Source organism: Octodon degus, unplaced genomic scaffold (genome assembly GCF_000260255.1).
Source record: "Octodon degus isolate 3935 unplaced genomic scaffold, OctDeg1.0 scaffold00418, whole genome shotgun sequence".
Classification (NCBI taxonomy): Eukaryota; Metazoa; Chordata; class Mammalia; order Rodentia; family Octodontidae; genus Octodon; species Octodon degus.
In genome coordinates this window covers 29,133-42,733 of record NW_004524994.1, presented here as the reverse complement: position 1 = coordinate 42,733, position 13,601 = coordinate 29,133, and the positions used below count along the sequence as shown (strand labels likewise).

General features: G+C 50.2%; 1 protein-coding gene and 1 pseudogene across 1 annotated transcript; both read left to right on the top strand.

Moving 5' to 3' along the window:
* LOC101580750 overlaps positions 1-763 on the top strand; it is a 7,735-nt pseudogene extending 6,972 nt beyond the window's left edge.
* Positions 764-1,281: 518 nt separating this feature from the next.
* On the top strand, positions 1,282-9,627 carry LOC101580350 (carcinoembryonic antigen-related cell adhesion molecule 4). The gene is made up of 8 exons (XM_023708628.1): positions 1,282-1,392; positions 2,439-2,798; positions 5,266-5,544; positions 6,957-7,065; positions 8,021-8,073; positions 8,406-8,437; positions 8,935-8,976; positions 9,249-9,627. The coding sequence occupies exons 1-8, from the start codon at positions 1,329-1,331 to the stop codon at positions 9,312-9,314; spliced, it is 1,005 nt and encodes a 334-aa protein (XP_023564396.1). The 5' UTR covers positions 1,282-1,328; the 3' UTR covers positions 9,315-9,627.
* The last annotated feature ends 3,974 nt before the right edge of the window (positions 9,628-13,601 follow it).

The following is a 13,601-nucleotide window of genomic DNA, read 5'->3' as shown; positions in this document are numbered from 1 at the left end:
AAGACTGAGCGGCTCGTCCAGTCCAATGATGGTACACGGACAGCCCGCACCACTACCGTGGAGTCAAGTTTTGTGAGGCGCTCGGAGAATGGCAGTGACAGCACTACAGTACAAATCAAGACCTCCTCTTCCTCTTCTTCATCTAAGAAAATGGGCAGCATATTTGACCGAGAGGACCAGGCCAGCCCACGGGCTGGGAGCCTGGCAGCTCTTGAAAAATGCCAGGCCGAGAAAAAGAAAGAACTGATGAAGGCACAGAGTCTGCCCAAGACCTCAGCATCCCAGGCATGCAAGGCCATGATTAAGAAGCTGGAGAAAGAGGGTGCCTCTAGCAGCCCTGGTGGACCTCGCACCGCTGTGCAGCGCTCCACCAGCTTTGGGGTTCCCAATGCCAACAGCATCAAGCAGATGTTGCTGGACTGGTGCCGAGCCAAGACACGTGGCTACGAGTATGTGGACATCCAGAACTTCTCCTCCAGCTGGAGTGATGGGATGGCTTTCTGTGCCCTGGTACACAACTTCTTCCCCGAAGCCTTTGACTATGGGCAGCTTAGCCCACAGAACCGGCGCCAGAACTTTGAAGTGGCCTTCTCATCTGCTGAGATGTTGGTGGACTGCATGCCCCTGGTGGAGGTGGAGGACATGATGATCATGGGCAAGAAGCCCGACCCCAAGTGCGTCTTCACCTATGTGCAGTCGCTGTACAACCACCTGCGGCGCCACGAGTTGCGCCTGCGCGGCAAGAATGTCTAGCCTTCCCCCACAGCAGGGTGCCACCCCCATCCTCCCGGCACAGTCCCCTCCCTGTGCGCCTGCCCACGGCTGCCCTGTCGCAACACCCTCCCCCACATACACTTGCAGCGTTTTTGATAAATTATTGGTTTTCAACGAAAAAAAAAAAAAAAAAAAGAACCTGGGGAAGCACTGGGTGTCCAGCTGGCTTTCTATGGCAAACACCCCTGGATCCCTGGATTTGGGAACTTCGGGATGTCCATAGGGTGTGGATAGTCAGGAGGCCAGGACAGTGAGGGGGTGAGCCTGTCCTTCTCTTAGGTGACAGAGGCCCCAACTTGTCCTCAAAGTGTGGTCTGAGGTAGCAAAACAATGCAGAGCAGGAGAATACCCAGGGAAGGCAGGGCCCAGGGTAGGAGAGGGGAGGCTTCCTAGACTCCACCCAGGTCAGGTGATGGAGGCGTGCCCAGGGCTGGGAGGAGGCTCAGCTCAGAGGAGAAAGGACAGCAGCGCTGAGCTGCTGAGCAGCCCTGCAGGGCAGCCTTTCTGGAGCAGCAGTTCTCCACAGAGGGAGGACAGAGCAGGCAGCAGAGACCATGGAGCCCCGCTCAGCCACTTCCCACAGAGGCCTTGTTCCCTGGCAGGGCCTCCTGCTTGCAGGTGAGAGGGGGCAGTCCCTGGGGGAGACAGGGGAGGATGAACACATAGCGACTGATGGTGCTCAGTGGGAGGACAAGACTGAGTGGACGGAGGTTTCTGTGTGGAGCATGAGGGGAGTGGACACAGAGAGGAATAGAAGCCTGAATGACACGAAACTCAGTGACTGGGAATGACAAAAGGAGGATGAAGAGTTCTATGTTGCTCCAAGTTAATCCACCCTGAATTTATATATATTAAAAGACAGTTTTACTATGCAGATAAGCCATGCCTTGAATTTACTATGTAGCCAACGATGGCCTCACTCACAGCCACTCTCCTGCCTCAGCCTCCCAAGTGCTAGGATTACAGACATGTCTAAACACACCCACACGGTCATTATATTTGGAGATCGATGTTCACAAGCTCAGGGTGACTCTTCAAAGAAAAACACACCTTGAGTAGTAGGTGCCATTCTTACCATCTGCATCAGGAATGTGTACAAAGCCCTGCACGGCAGGCCCCGGGAGCCCTCGCTCGTTCATCCACAGGTGTCTGAGGCTGTGTCAGAGCCTGGGCTCACGGAGCTCTCAGCCTAGTGGAAGGCAAACACACCAGCAAGGCCAGCTAGAGCGGAAGTCAGGCATCGGCAAGGGCTACAGAGGGAAGAAGGCAGGAAAAGGAGAGGAATTGAAGACCCAGGTCTGCTGTGAGGGGTCAGAGAAGGTGGCTGCCCGGGCTGCCCTGAATGAGAGCAGGACCAGAGGGCAGTGAGCAGAGACCGCGCGGACAGCTAGGGAAGAGGGCTCCAAACAGGGAATGACAGGTTCAGGGGCACAGAAGGGTGCTGCTGTTGACCTCAGCACAGTCACACACACACACCATTAACACTAAGCAATGAAAGCATCTTCTCAGAAGTCATAGTCCTGTACTGCCATCCAATATAAATGTTTTCCAGTATTAATCTGTCTCTCTCTCTGTTTCTCTCTCTCTGTCTGTCTCTGTCTCTCTCTCTGTCTCTGTCTCTCTCTCTGTCTCTCTGTCTCTCTCTCTCCCTCTCTCCCTCCCAGCCTCACTTTTAACCTCCTGGACCCCACCCACCCCTGCTCAGGTTACCATTCAAGCTGTGCCTTTCCATGCTGCTGAAGGGGGAGATGTTCTTCTACTTGCCTGCAATGTGCCAGAGAACAGTATAGCCTACAAATGGTTTAAAGGCGAGGGGCTTGATCTCAGCAACGAGATTGCAGCATATGCCGTAGAAGCTAACAACACTTTACCGGGGCGTGCATACAGCCACCGAGAGACAATATACCACAATGGATCCCTGCTGTTCCAGAACATCAAAGAGCAGGACTCGGGATTCTACACCCTACAAGTCATAAAGAGCAATTATCTGGTTGAAGTAGCTTCTGGACTGCTCCTGGTGCACAGTAAGTTATTCCCCATGACCTCTGGGTGTGGGTGGTGATGAATTCCACTTCATGCACATACAGTATACAGTGGAGTAAACTTCAGCAGACTGGAGGCCTTTACCTGAATCAGTTTCCTGGAGTATCAAAGAGATGGCTTTGCTCTCTCATGCCCCACTAGACCATTATGCCAATTCACCCAATTATAGCCCATCCCATAGTTTGTGAAGAATGAGGGGAAGAATGAGCAGTGAAAGAAGGAAGGAAGGAAATAAGGAAGGAAGGAAAGGAAGAAGGAAGGAAGGAAGGAAGGAAGGGACAAAGGAAGGAAGAAAGGAAGGAAGGAAGGAAGGAAGGAAGGAAGGAAGGAAGGAAGGAAGGAAGAAGGAGTGGCCCAACCCCGTCAGAGAATGGGGCTTGCACATAGAATCCTGAAAGTTTCCAGCCACAGTAGCAGCCTGACCTTCTTGAGGCTGAGAACCTTCCTGTCTTCCCCTGGTCACCTGCTCTTAAAGCTAGCCCAGGAGTCACCTCACATGGTGACCCCAGGACTGCTCTGCTGTGGGAAGGGTTTGCAGAAGTGTTCTGTTTGATTCACAGGCAGCTGTGGGCTCTTGGTCTCTGGTGTCTCTGAAGTCACAGAAACTGCACTGCTCTGTACCACAGCTATATCTGGGTCTCTCGCTTTGTTCCTGTTCCTTGTCTCCCTCCTCATCAGTTCAGGCAAAAAATGTCCATGGGCTCTGCATCCTTTCCTCCCTCACTGATGGCCAATGGTTGTGCTTCCTCTCACTAACACCTGGGGCCAGGCCCACCCTCCTGGGCACCAGAAAAGGCCACCAAAATCAGTCACAGCAGCCCACCCCCTAAGACTCTGTCATGACGTGGTGTCCCCCTCTGTGGGTGAGCCTCCCCTGTGTCCTGCTCTGGGGCTCTTCCCTTCCAAAGTGCCAGTGGGTAGCACAGGCCCCAAGCGAGGTCTGAGCTTGTCCCCATTGTGCTGACCCAGCAGGGGGTCAGAGGCAGGACAGAGCTGCAAGGCCCAGAGCCCCAGGCTGGGCCACCCATTTGACTCCCAACTCCATTCTGTTCCCCACAGGGAGCTCACATTCCTTCAGAGCTCCCCAAGCTTCCCTGAGGGGAAGCAGGCCTGACAAGCACTGTCTGAAGGGCTCCCTGCCTGTGTCTCACAACTTGTGTCTCCATGGTGATACCAGGATCACAGGTGTGTCCCCTAACATGGTGAGATGCATCAGTGATGGTCATGTTAGGGGACTTTGTCTGATCTGTAAGAACTGAATAAAACCTTAGTTATGATTCTTGGGGACAAAGGAAAAGACAGCAGGAACTTTACATGTGTGCTTGTGCACCTGCCTATAGTGCCCCATTCCCAGCAGCAAGGGGGAATGTTGGAAGCCACAGAAAGCTAGGAAATTGATCAAATGAGTGTAGGTGGGACGGGCCTCAGCACCTCAAGCAAACAAACTACCTCAGTCCTGAGATAAACATCCTGTCTGATTAAGGTCAGTTATTAGTTACTAGGCAACCTTGTGTTCCATGCTACTAACTTTGCAAAAATATAAATAAAGGCTTGTTTTGTTGTGTAGTTGAGTTAGTCTTGCCCATCAGGCAGACTAGCGACCACCTAGCCCAGCTTTTGTCTTTTTGTCTATTTTTCTCATTCCTGCTGTGGAGTCTCCTCGGGGAAAGCTGTTCACAGTAAAACCAACAGATCCCTACAAGGGAACACAGACTTCTAAGTTTCCACCTTCCTGGAATGTGGTGCAGGTTCCCTGCAAAGGAGTACAGCCCCTTCCCTCCTCTCTCTTCCACTGTGATGTCCTGTGCCATGGTGTGCAGGAGCAAGAGAGCCCTGACCTGAGAGGGACCTGTGGCCTTCACTGTCCTGGCCCCATAACTGTAAGCTATGAATATCTGTTCTTTTTTTTCCATAATTTTATTGAGAAACAAATAGCAATGAGACAGTTTCAAACCAAATTGGTAGGACAGTTTCAATAATTAACACATTGCATACATTCTTCCCAGTGGTTAATTGCTGTACAATGAATATCTGTTCTTTATCAATTATCCAGCTTCACGCATTGTGTTACAGCAGCACATATTCATTCAGACCATCCCAGAACTTATAAACAAAGGGATATGAGAAATTGTATGGTAAATTTTCACTGATCTGTTAGGTGCTTTATACATGGGTTGAAAGTGGGTTCCAGAGCCATGTGCAGAAGTGGATCGTATGGGCACCCAATGAAGAATCACCAGGGGTCACCTTGGGTGACTGGGGATCAGAGAAGGGGACAGCAATCTCTTAGTGACTGTCCCCTGAACAAAGACATGCCACCACCCTCAAGGTCCGTTCCAGGCAAGGACTTCCTTACACATCTCACTGTGGATGCCGAGATCTCTGAGGAAGGATCACAGCCCAGACCGCAGGCCCACTCACAGTCATTCCTCTCCTGTTTGTTCACAGAGTCAGTGACATGGCCTTCCATCCTGGCCAGCAGCACCACAGTCGCAGAAGGGGATTCTGTGGCCCTGACCTGCCTTTCAGGAGGTGACACAGAAACCTCCATCCAGTGGATCTTCAATGACCAGCACCTACAGCTCACAGAGCACATGAAGCTGTCCCAGAACAGCATCCTCCTCCTCATTGACTACATCAGGAGGGAGGATGCTGGAGAATATCGGTGTGAGGTCTTCGGTGCAGGCAATTCCAGCAGGAGTGACCCCCTCAGGCTGGAGGTGAACTGTGAGTGACTTCTCGTCCCCTCCTACATCTTCTGGGAAGGATTTCTCTTCCAATAATGTGCAAAATGGCCCAAAGTCCCAGGGAATATATTAAGATACAAATGCAGCAAACAATCTTGTAAAATGGTTAAGAGCTCTGGGTCTTTATTAAATACACAATCAGCCCTCAATATCCGCAGGAAGGCAGTTCTAGGAGCTCCATAGACACCAATATGTTTGGATACGCTAATGCCTTATAGTAGCACTTACATACAACCATGCCATTTTCTCCCATATACTTTTGCTCATGTGTTTGTTTAAAGTACTAGGGACTCAGTGTAGAGCCTTCCTACTGAGCGTCAGGCTGGCCTTGACTTATGAGTGACCCTCAGCACCTCCTGCTGCTTCGCCGCAACGTGATCACATGCTCCAAGCAATGAATATGGAGTGGATTCTTTAGAATCTGGACAGCACCCAATTAGAGATGCAGAAATGAGTTAACCTTGTCATCATCATTCTTCTGGTCTGTACCAGGGGTTTGCTTCAGTTTCTGCATCTGTCCAACTAGAACGTAAAACCTGGATTTCACTTTCCTGTGTGCAGGTTCATTACACTGGGGAGACTGAAGCCCTCAGCACAGGGTCCTGGACAGAATAGGCTCAACCTGTGCTGCCACCTCGGATCAGTGTGATGAACGTTCCTATTCCCTGTGCACTCTAGGGATGGGGCTCGCATTTCATTCATTCACTTTAGTTTCTGTGATCTTACTTAGCTTGTAGACGAAGTTAACGCTCAGATTCTAGATCTGCACAATGGAGCGACAGCCCTCCTGGCTTGAGGTTGGAGAATTCAAATGAGATGTCAATACAGAATTTCCATCTGAGGGCCAGCGAGATAGCTCAGTGGACTAAGCACCTGCTTAGGCAAGCGTGCAGAAACAGAAGTTTGATCCTTGGTAGTGCATGCCCCACCCTCGGGTGTGCTGAGGAGGCTGAAACCAGGAGGATCAGGACGAGTCCAAGCTGCAGGGTGACACCCTGTAACAAATACATTTAAAAATTTTTTCATCCTTGCCTGACCACTAGAGGGCCCTGAAATCCGTTACTGTCACTATGAATTATTAGCCCTGCACCTACTGGATAGGACCTGCCCTCAAAGGTGCTCATTTGATGGAAAAAAAGAAACAGGGAAAGGCATTACGAACATGAAGAGGATGAAGCACAAAAGCCATGTGGCGGTGTCAGGGTGAGGCAGACCTGCAGGGTTTCAAAACAGAAACTGAGACCACAGCCATGGTCTTGAGAATTTGCTCATGATGACCCAATAAACCACAAAGGGAACTTGGCACATTTCTGGGAACCCTCATGGGCCCCTCCTGATGCAGCCCTGGGCTTTCCCCGGTAACACAGTCCTTACCCATGCCTTTCCTTCCAGCAGAAGAAAGGAACCCGGGTCTCCCTGCAGGGGCCATTGCTGGCCTAGTGTTTGGGGTTGCTGTGGCAGTCGTCCTGGGGTGTTTCCTGCTCTTCACAAGGACCAGAAGGTACCAAGGCTTCTCCCCACCTCACCACATCCTCAGGCTGAGCCAGGCCCCCAGGGAGGAGCTCCGTCCTCTGGTTCTTGCACTCAGCTCCCTGACTTCCCATGAAGTGTTCCCTTTATATCCAGCTGGCTGCTTCTCACTGGTTCCTTCCTCACCTGGGCTGCTTGCTCAAATGCTTCTCCATCTATACATTGGGCAACACTAGGGCTGTGACTCTTCTTCTGACAGTGCTTTCCACATACAAAACCCACAGCCTGCTGGGGAGGTGGTTAGAGCTCAGAAACAGGCCTCACTTTCAGTTCATTGTAGTTGTCCCACCCAGGGAGCGGTCCCAGTTGAGACTCTGGGGCTGGTCCTGACCAAGATCACACAGGGTGAGTGAAGGACCCTGGACAGGCGGTGTGGAGTCATTAGCCTCAGTGTATGAGATGGGAGAGCAAGGGCTGAGAGGGTCAGGGTGTCCAGGAAGGTCCCAAGGACTCTTTCGAGGCAGACAGAGAGAGGACAAGGCCACTGTGACATTTAAACACCTCCTGGCTTGAGCACAGCTGTGCGCACAGATGGGGTGTTGATGCTGGGGAGAGCTGAGATGGCTGTGGCTCCCCTGGGACCTAATAACCTAGGGTGCCCTGCTTTCCTTGCCAGGGCCTAGGGCCTTTGACTCAGGTAAAGTTTGATTCCTTTGCCCCCATTGAATCTCTTTCCTAGAAATTCCTTTTCCTTTCCTTACCACCAGGTCTTTCCTGACTGACAGTTTCCTGGGCCTGCCTCTGCCTGTGAGGCCTTCCCTCTGGCCCAAGTCAGAATACAGGGCTCTAAAGCCTTACCTCAGTCTGCCCTCTCCTGGGTTTCCCACATACCATGGATCTAATGGTAGGAGGGAAATAGTCCTGTGTGCAGGCACAAAGCTGTGTCTTCTCCCTGCATTGTCATGTGTTCGTCTGACCCTTCCTAGGTCCAGTGTCCAGCATGACCTCCAGGAGCACCGGAAATCTGTCTCCAACCCTAGTGAGTGTCCTGTCAGCCCGGGAGTGGCTGGAAATAATGAAGCTTTTCCCACAGTGTCCACTTCTGCAGTCACCTCCACTGCAGTCAGATCCTTTCCTTGGGGCTTCCAGGAGGCCTCTGGTTAGACAGTGCAGCATAGTGACACCAGCCTCAATTGAGCCTGGAAATGGTTTATTGTCTTCACCTCTTAGAATCTCACTTATTCCAAAGGATCATAAGGAGCTTTTCTTGGCTCCAACCTTGATGCCCAGAGAGCTGAAGATCCCCTCAGCTCTTGTGGAGGACCCTGGATCTTTTAGCACCTTCCTAATAACTCCTGTCTGTCTTTCCAGGCCTCAGTTCTCACAACAGCTTCACCTTGCAGGTAAGCCTGTCTCCTCATCCACTGCACAGGGATCCCAGCCATGGGACTCAGAGCAGGGGCTCTGCCAACCCCAGGAGAGCACTGAGCAGCAGCCTCCCCCTGGACAGGAAGGGTTAACCAAGTCATGGCCAGAAGCTGTGTCCTCTTCTGGGTCAGTTGCATCCTCTTCCTCTACTGAGATGACCCTGGTTACCTTCATTGGTCAGAGGGCACTCTGGAATGCGGCAGGTGATTTGAGAGTGCTGGGAGGATCAGTGAGGGGTCCCAGGCAACAAGGCCAACTAGGACATGGACTGGGTGTCACTTGGTGCAGCCTGCTGCTCAGGAGGTTGCAGTGCTTATACCTGGTGAAAGGGATAGAGTGGATGCAGGTATGAAAGTTCGGGCCTGGCAGAGACCAGAACATTCCTGCTCAGTCCAGTCCTTTTCTACTTCTTCCACGGCCTCCATGACCCTCCCTCCTGGTCCCCTGACCTCAGCTCTCTACCCTCTAACAGGACACCGTCCCCAGTACCCAGGCAGCTGTTCCCATCTATGAGGTGAGTGTGAGTGATGAATGTTTTGCTCCTACAGAAGCAGAGGTGCCCTGGAACCTGCACCTGTCTGGAATCTAGCTGGGCTCTGTGATTGGTTGTAAAAAAAATTTTGACCAAGCGTTGATGAGTAGATGGAAGGGGGAGTCAGGGACCAGAAGCCACCTGAACATAGGCTGGCGTGTACACAGAGCAGCCTGGGGCGGTCGCCACCCCACAGTCTCTGGTCTGCTCTGAGAAGGACCTAGAGCTCAAAGGCTTTTGTGTTTTCTTCACAGGAACTACTAAACCCTGAAATGAATGTTTACTGCAAAATCAATCCCAAAGCAGATGCTGCTTCATAACTTTCTACAAACTACTTCTTCTGCCTGAGGATGACCTCCAGGGAGGCTAGACTCTGAGACTCCAGACCCCCCGCGGTTGCTAAGCCCAGCCACTGGACCTTCTCTTTGCTTGTTCCATGATCACATTTTCTGCCTCTTTCCAGCTCTCCTACCTCTATCAAGTATAAGGAAAGTGCTTTGTGGTTACTTGGGATCCACCAGGATCAAACCAAGTATGTCTGGAGCTGATGTCTAATAAAATGTGCAAAGATCTATACACCAGGGCTGACGTCACAGATTCTGAGGAGGAGCACATGGGTGCCTGTGGAGGGACCTTATTCTATCCCTCACTTTTATCAATGTTAGTTTATCTGCTTTTTTTTTTTTTTTAACAAATGTGTAAAACATCGGATTGCACCTGGATTGCATTGATCAAACTGTGGTTTCAGTTCCTGTGATGGCCTCCACAGCCCCCTCCAGTTCTTGAGAGGGAGGAAGTGGGCTGGGGTGCAGCATCTGCAGCAGGGTCCCCCTCCTCCAGGGTGCTAACGCTCAGCTGTTGGGAATAAAAATACTCTGAGCTCACACACAACTCAGCCGGACTCCAACAGTTAAGTGGTCAGGACCGCGGACAGAGCCTCAGCACCCATGATTCCCAGGTCCTCAGCAGCAAGAAGAGAGAACACACTGGGAGAAAGATGTCGGGTTTTTTTTTTTCTTTTGTTGTTTTATTTTGTTTTTGTTTTTTTTTAATGCAGGAAAGGTGCAATAGAAAATTGTTAGAGTGATGACCCAAGTCATTAAGTTATCTATTGTGAGCTCTCTGCGCTTTTCTACTGCTATGGTTTTTGGCGTAACTGTTGCAAACCTCTGAGCTGATTGCTGCACTTGGCAAAAGGCCTTGGGGAGCTATTTGCAAGAGCATCTGGAAGTAATTTACACCAAGCTGGCAGCTGCAGTAACTAGAGTTTCAACTTCAGCTCCACGAGGTTTCCCTTGGCCAAAAACACATTTGGTCGTTTTCCAGTTCGAAGCATTGAAGAAATGGCAGCGAGGCAGAGCCACCAGAAATGGACAGCTGATTCCCATGACAAACATGGTGATGCTCTATTAGTTGGTAGAGAACGTTCTGTATTGCTGCGAGGACCTACACAGCAACACAGATGGGAACAGAATGGAACCTTTCCCCTGTTGGTAGAGTCACCCCCAAGGAATGGAGAGATCAGTAATCAGGCCTGCTGATATGATACAGCCAAATTATTTCTGGATGAAATCATAATTGATACCAAGTAAAAGTTCTGTGTATCCATTAAAATATGGTGTATTGAAGAAATAAAGTGCAATTGAAACAAACAAACAAAAAAAGCCCTGGGGAAGCTGACTGCCTTATGGCAAGTGTTTGTAGCCCTGGAGCTCAGAGCACGTAGATTATCTCAGTGCCTGGGATCTTGTACAACACATGGAAGTCCATGGTTGTGATTCCTAGCAAACTGCCACTATACCCAGGGTACCCTAAGGCACAAGTCCCTGGATCTAAACCACTGCAATTGCAGGAATTTCTCTCATTATTAGCTTCTAGTTTCGTTTTCTAACCTTGAATGACCACAGCCAGCCTGGGCACTCAGTGAGCCTGGCACACTGGTCCCTGAATCCAGCTAAGTCCCGGAACCTGAGATGAGTTGAGGTCTTGGCTGCTCTTTCAGCCCCTCCAAGATGAGCCTCCAGACATCCAGGGTTGTTAAAGCCCAAGCACTGGGGCTTCTCTTTGCTTGTTACATGATCACATTTTCTGCCTCTTTCCAACTCTCCTACCTCTATCAGCTATAAGGAAAGTGCTCTGTGGCAGAATCTAATAATGAGAGAAATTCCTGAAAGTGCAGTGGTGTAGGTACAGGGACTCGTGCCTTAGTGGTAGTGTGCTAGGAATCACACACAGCACTGCTCCATCCTCCTCGTTCCCATCTCCTCCCAGCCACAGGAGCAGCTCCGCTCCTACACCCAGATGCCTGCCATTCCAGGGACACAGCTCTTGTGCACCCAGGTCTTCCTTACACCCTTGTACCACCTAATGCCCAGAGCGAGGGTTCCTGTGTGCTCCATGAGTCTCAGTTTCCTTTGATGGCTGTAGGTCCCCAGTCCCATCCTGCAGATGAGCAGTCACTGGTTTCTGTTCCCTGTGCTGGCAGCCACTCTGCCTGTGCTGGGTCACCCTCACCAGCTCCTCCAGACACAGCCTCCACCTGCAAATGTAGCATGGAACTCTCTATGTGGGATCAATCCAGTTGTCACCACATGAACCCACTCAGTTCCTGTGACCATCCTGTGAACAGATGCTTGTGGTCTAGCAGCAGGCATCTTGGGATCTGAGCTCCTACATACTCAGCTCCACACCATGCGAATGTTCAGTCAATGACAGTCATTCAGCATAATCCTTCACCCATCGTGCTCAACTAGAGGCTTCAGGTGAGCAACGAGAGTCTCCAATCCCCCGGGGCTGCACTTTTACCTCTTTAGACATCAGAAGACACCACAGTCTGCCTCAGACCAACAGCATTGTGTCTAGACCTCAGCCTCAGATACACACTGACCTTTGGAAGGAAAGTCATTGCAGGAACAGCAGGCACAAGAAAACTACTACCAAGGAGTTTCTCAGCCCCTCTTTCCCATGTCCATGTCCATGGCAGGGAGAGAAGCAAAATATACTTATCTTCACTGCCTAAAGCCTAATTCAATCTCAGTCTAGTAGTTAGCAGTGGAGCAGAACTGGGATGAGGTTTTTGTTGCTGTTGTTGTTTATGAAGGCAGGTCCAAGCCCTTGTGTTCCTGCCTGGAACTCCCTCACCTCCCTGCTCCAGAGCTCAAATGGACCCGTCTCCTTGCCTCCACACCAACCTCTCAAGCTGCTGCTCTCCTGTCTCCTCCCTGATGTGATAGCCGCTCCACTTCCTGTCAGCCTACAAGGTTATCACAGGCTCTGCAGGCATCATCTGTGATCAGGTCAGGAACCTGGGAACAAGGATGTGCAGAGGGACAGATGCAGGGGAGCTTCTGATGGCAGCGCAGTGACCCTGGTGTCTAGTGTGCACAGAGGTGCCGTGGTGCAGAGAACTTAAACCAAGTCGGGTGTAAAAAAGTAAAATTGTGTGTGGGCTGAACAATTGCAGTATGGGCCACTGCACTTTGTAAAGAAAGACTAAAGAAAAGAATCCAGTATTAAAAGCTTTTCTAGAAAAGAATCAAATCACTCATGAAAGCCCATCAGATCACAGCAGAGTTCTCATACAAACTTTCAAGCCATGGAGACCGTGGAGTGAAGTATTTCAAGTTCTAAAAAACATCCAACGCAGAGTGATGACCTCTTCAACATCATCATTCAAAACTGATGAAGAAAAAGAGTAGGTCTCTGACAAAGAAAACCTCAATACAATCATGACCACATACACAGAACTCCCACATGTTCTGAAGGATATTCTAGACTGAGATTAAAAAGTACTCATGAACTCCATGAGAAAGGATCCATCAGGGAAGGTGAGCAATTCAACAGCAGGAGTACATGGGACCCAACAACAGGAAAATAACATGACAAGTATAATTAAGTGCAAATCTGTTATTATCATTAGTGTTAATGGTATCAATTCACAAAATAAAAGAAACAGACTGGCAGAATAGGTCAAGAAGCAGCATCCAACAACACGCAGCATATGAGAAACACATAGAACTCAAAAACAAATTCATAGTCTGAAACTCAAAGGATAGAAAATGATGCTCAATGCAACAGGGATCTGGAACTTTGGGGATAGCTTTTCAATTTTCAGACAATGTGGCTTTCAAGCCATACTGATTAAGAGAGACAAAGAAGCTCACAATATCCTTGTGAAGAGAAGAATCCAAAGGAAGAAACAGCAATGGAAAGTACATATGCACTAAATGCCAGCACACATGGCTATATAAAACAAATATTAATGGACATGAAAATCAAGTAAATACTCATACACTTCTAATGGGGTACCTCAGTACCACACCGCCACAAATGGACCAACTGGACACAAATGAAAAGTTAGAATTTCACCAAACCTTTGAAGACATAGATTTAGAAGATGTCGTTTTTTCTGCCGAGTTCCGGGAGACCCCAGACCCAGTCCTAGCCCAGGTCTGGTGAGTGTGCGGAGAGTTTCCTGCTACCCTGCGCCGGCGGGACCAGTCCCAGCCCAGTCGCAGCGTGGGCCGGACCCTCTCCCACCCCCTTGGGCCGCCCCACACCACTCTGCCGTACCTCCCCACCCCTCCTGCCGAGTAGGAAATTCTGCC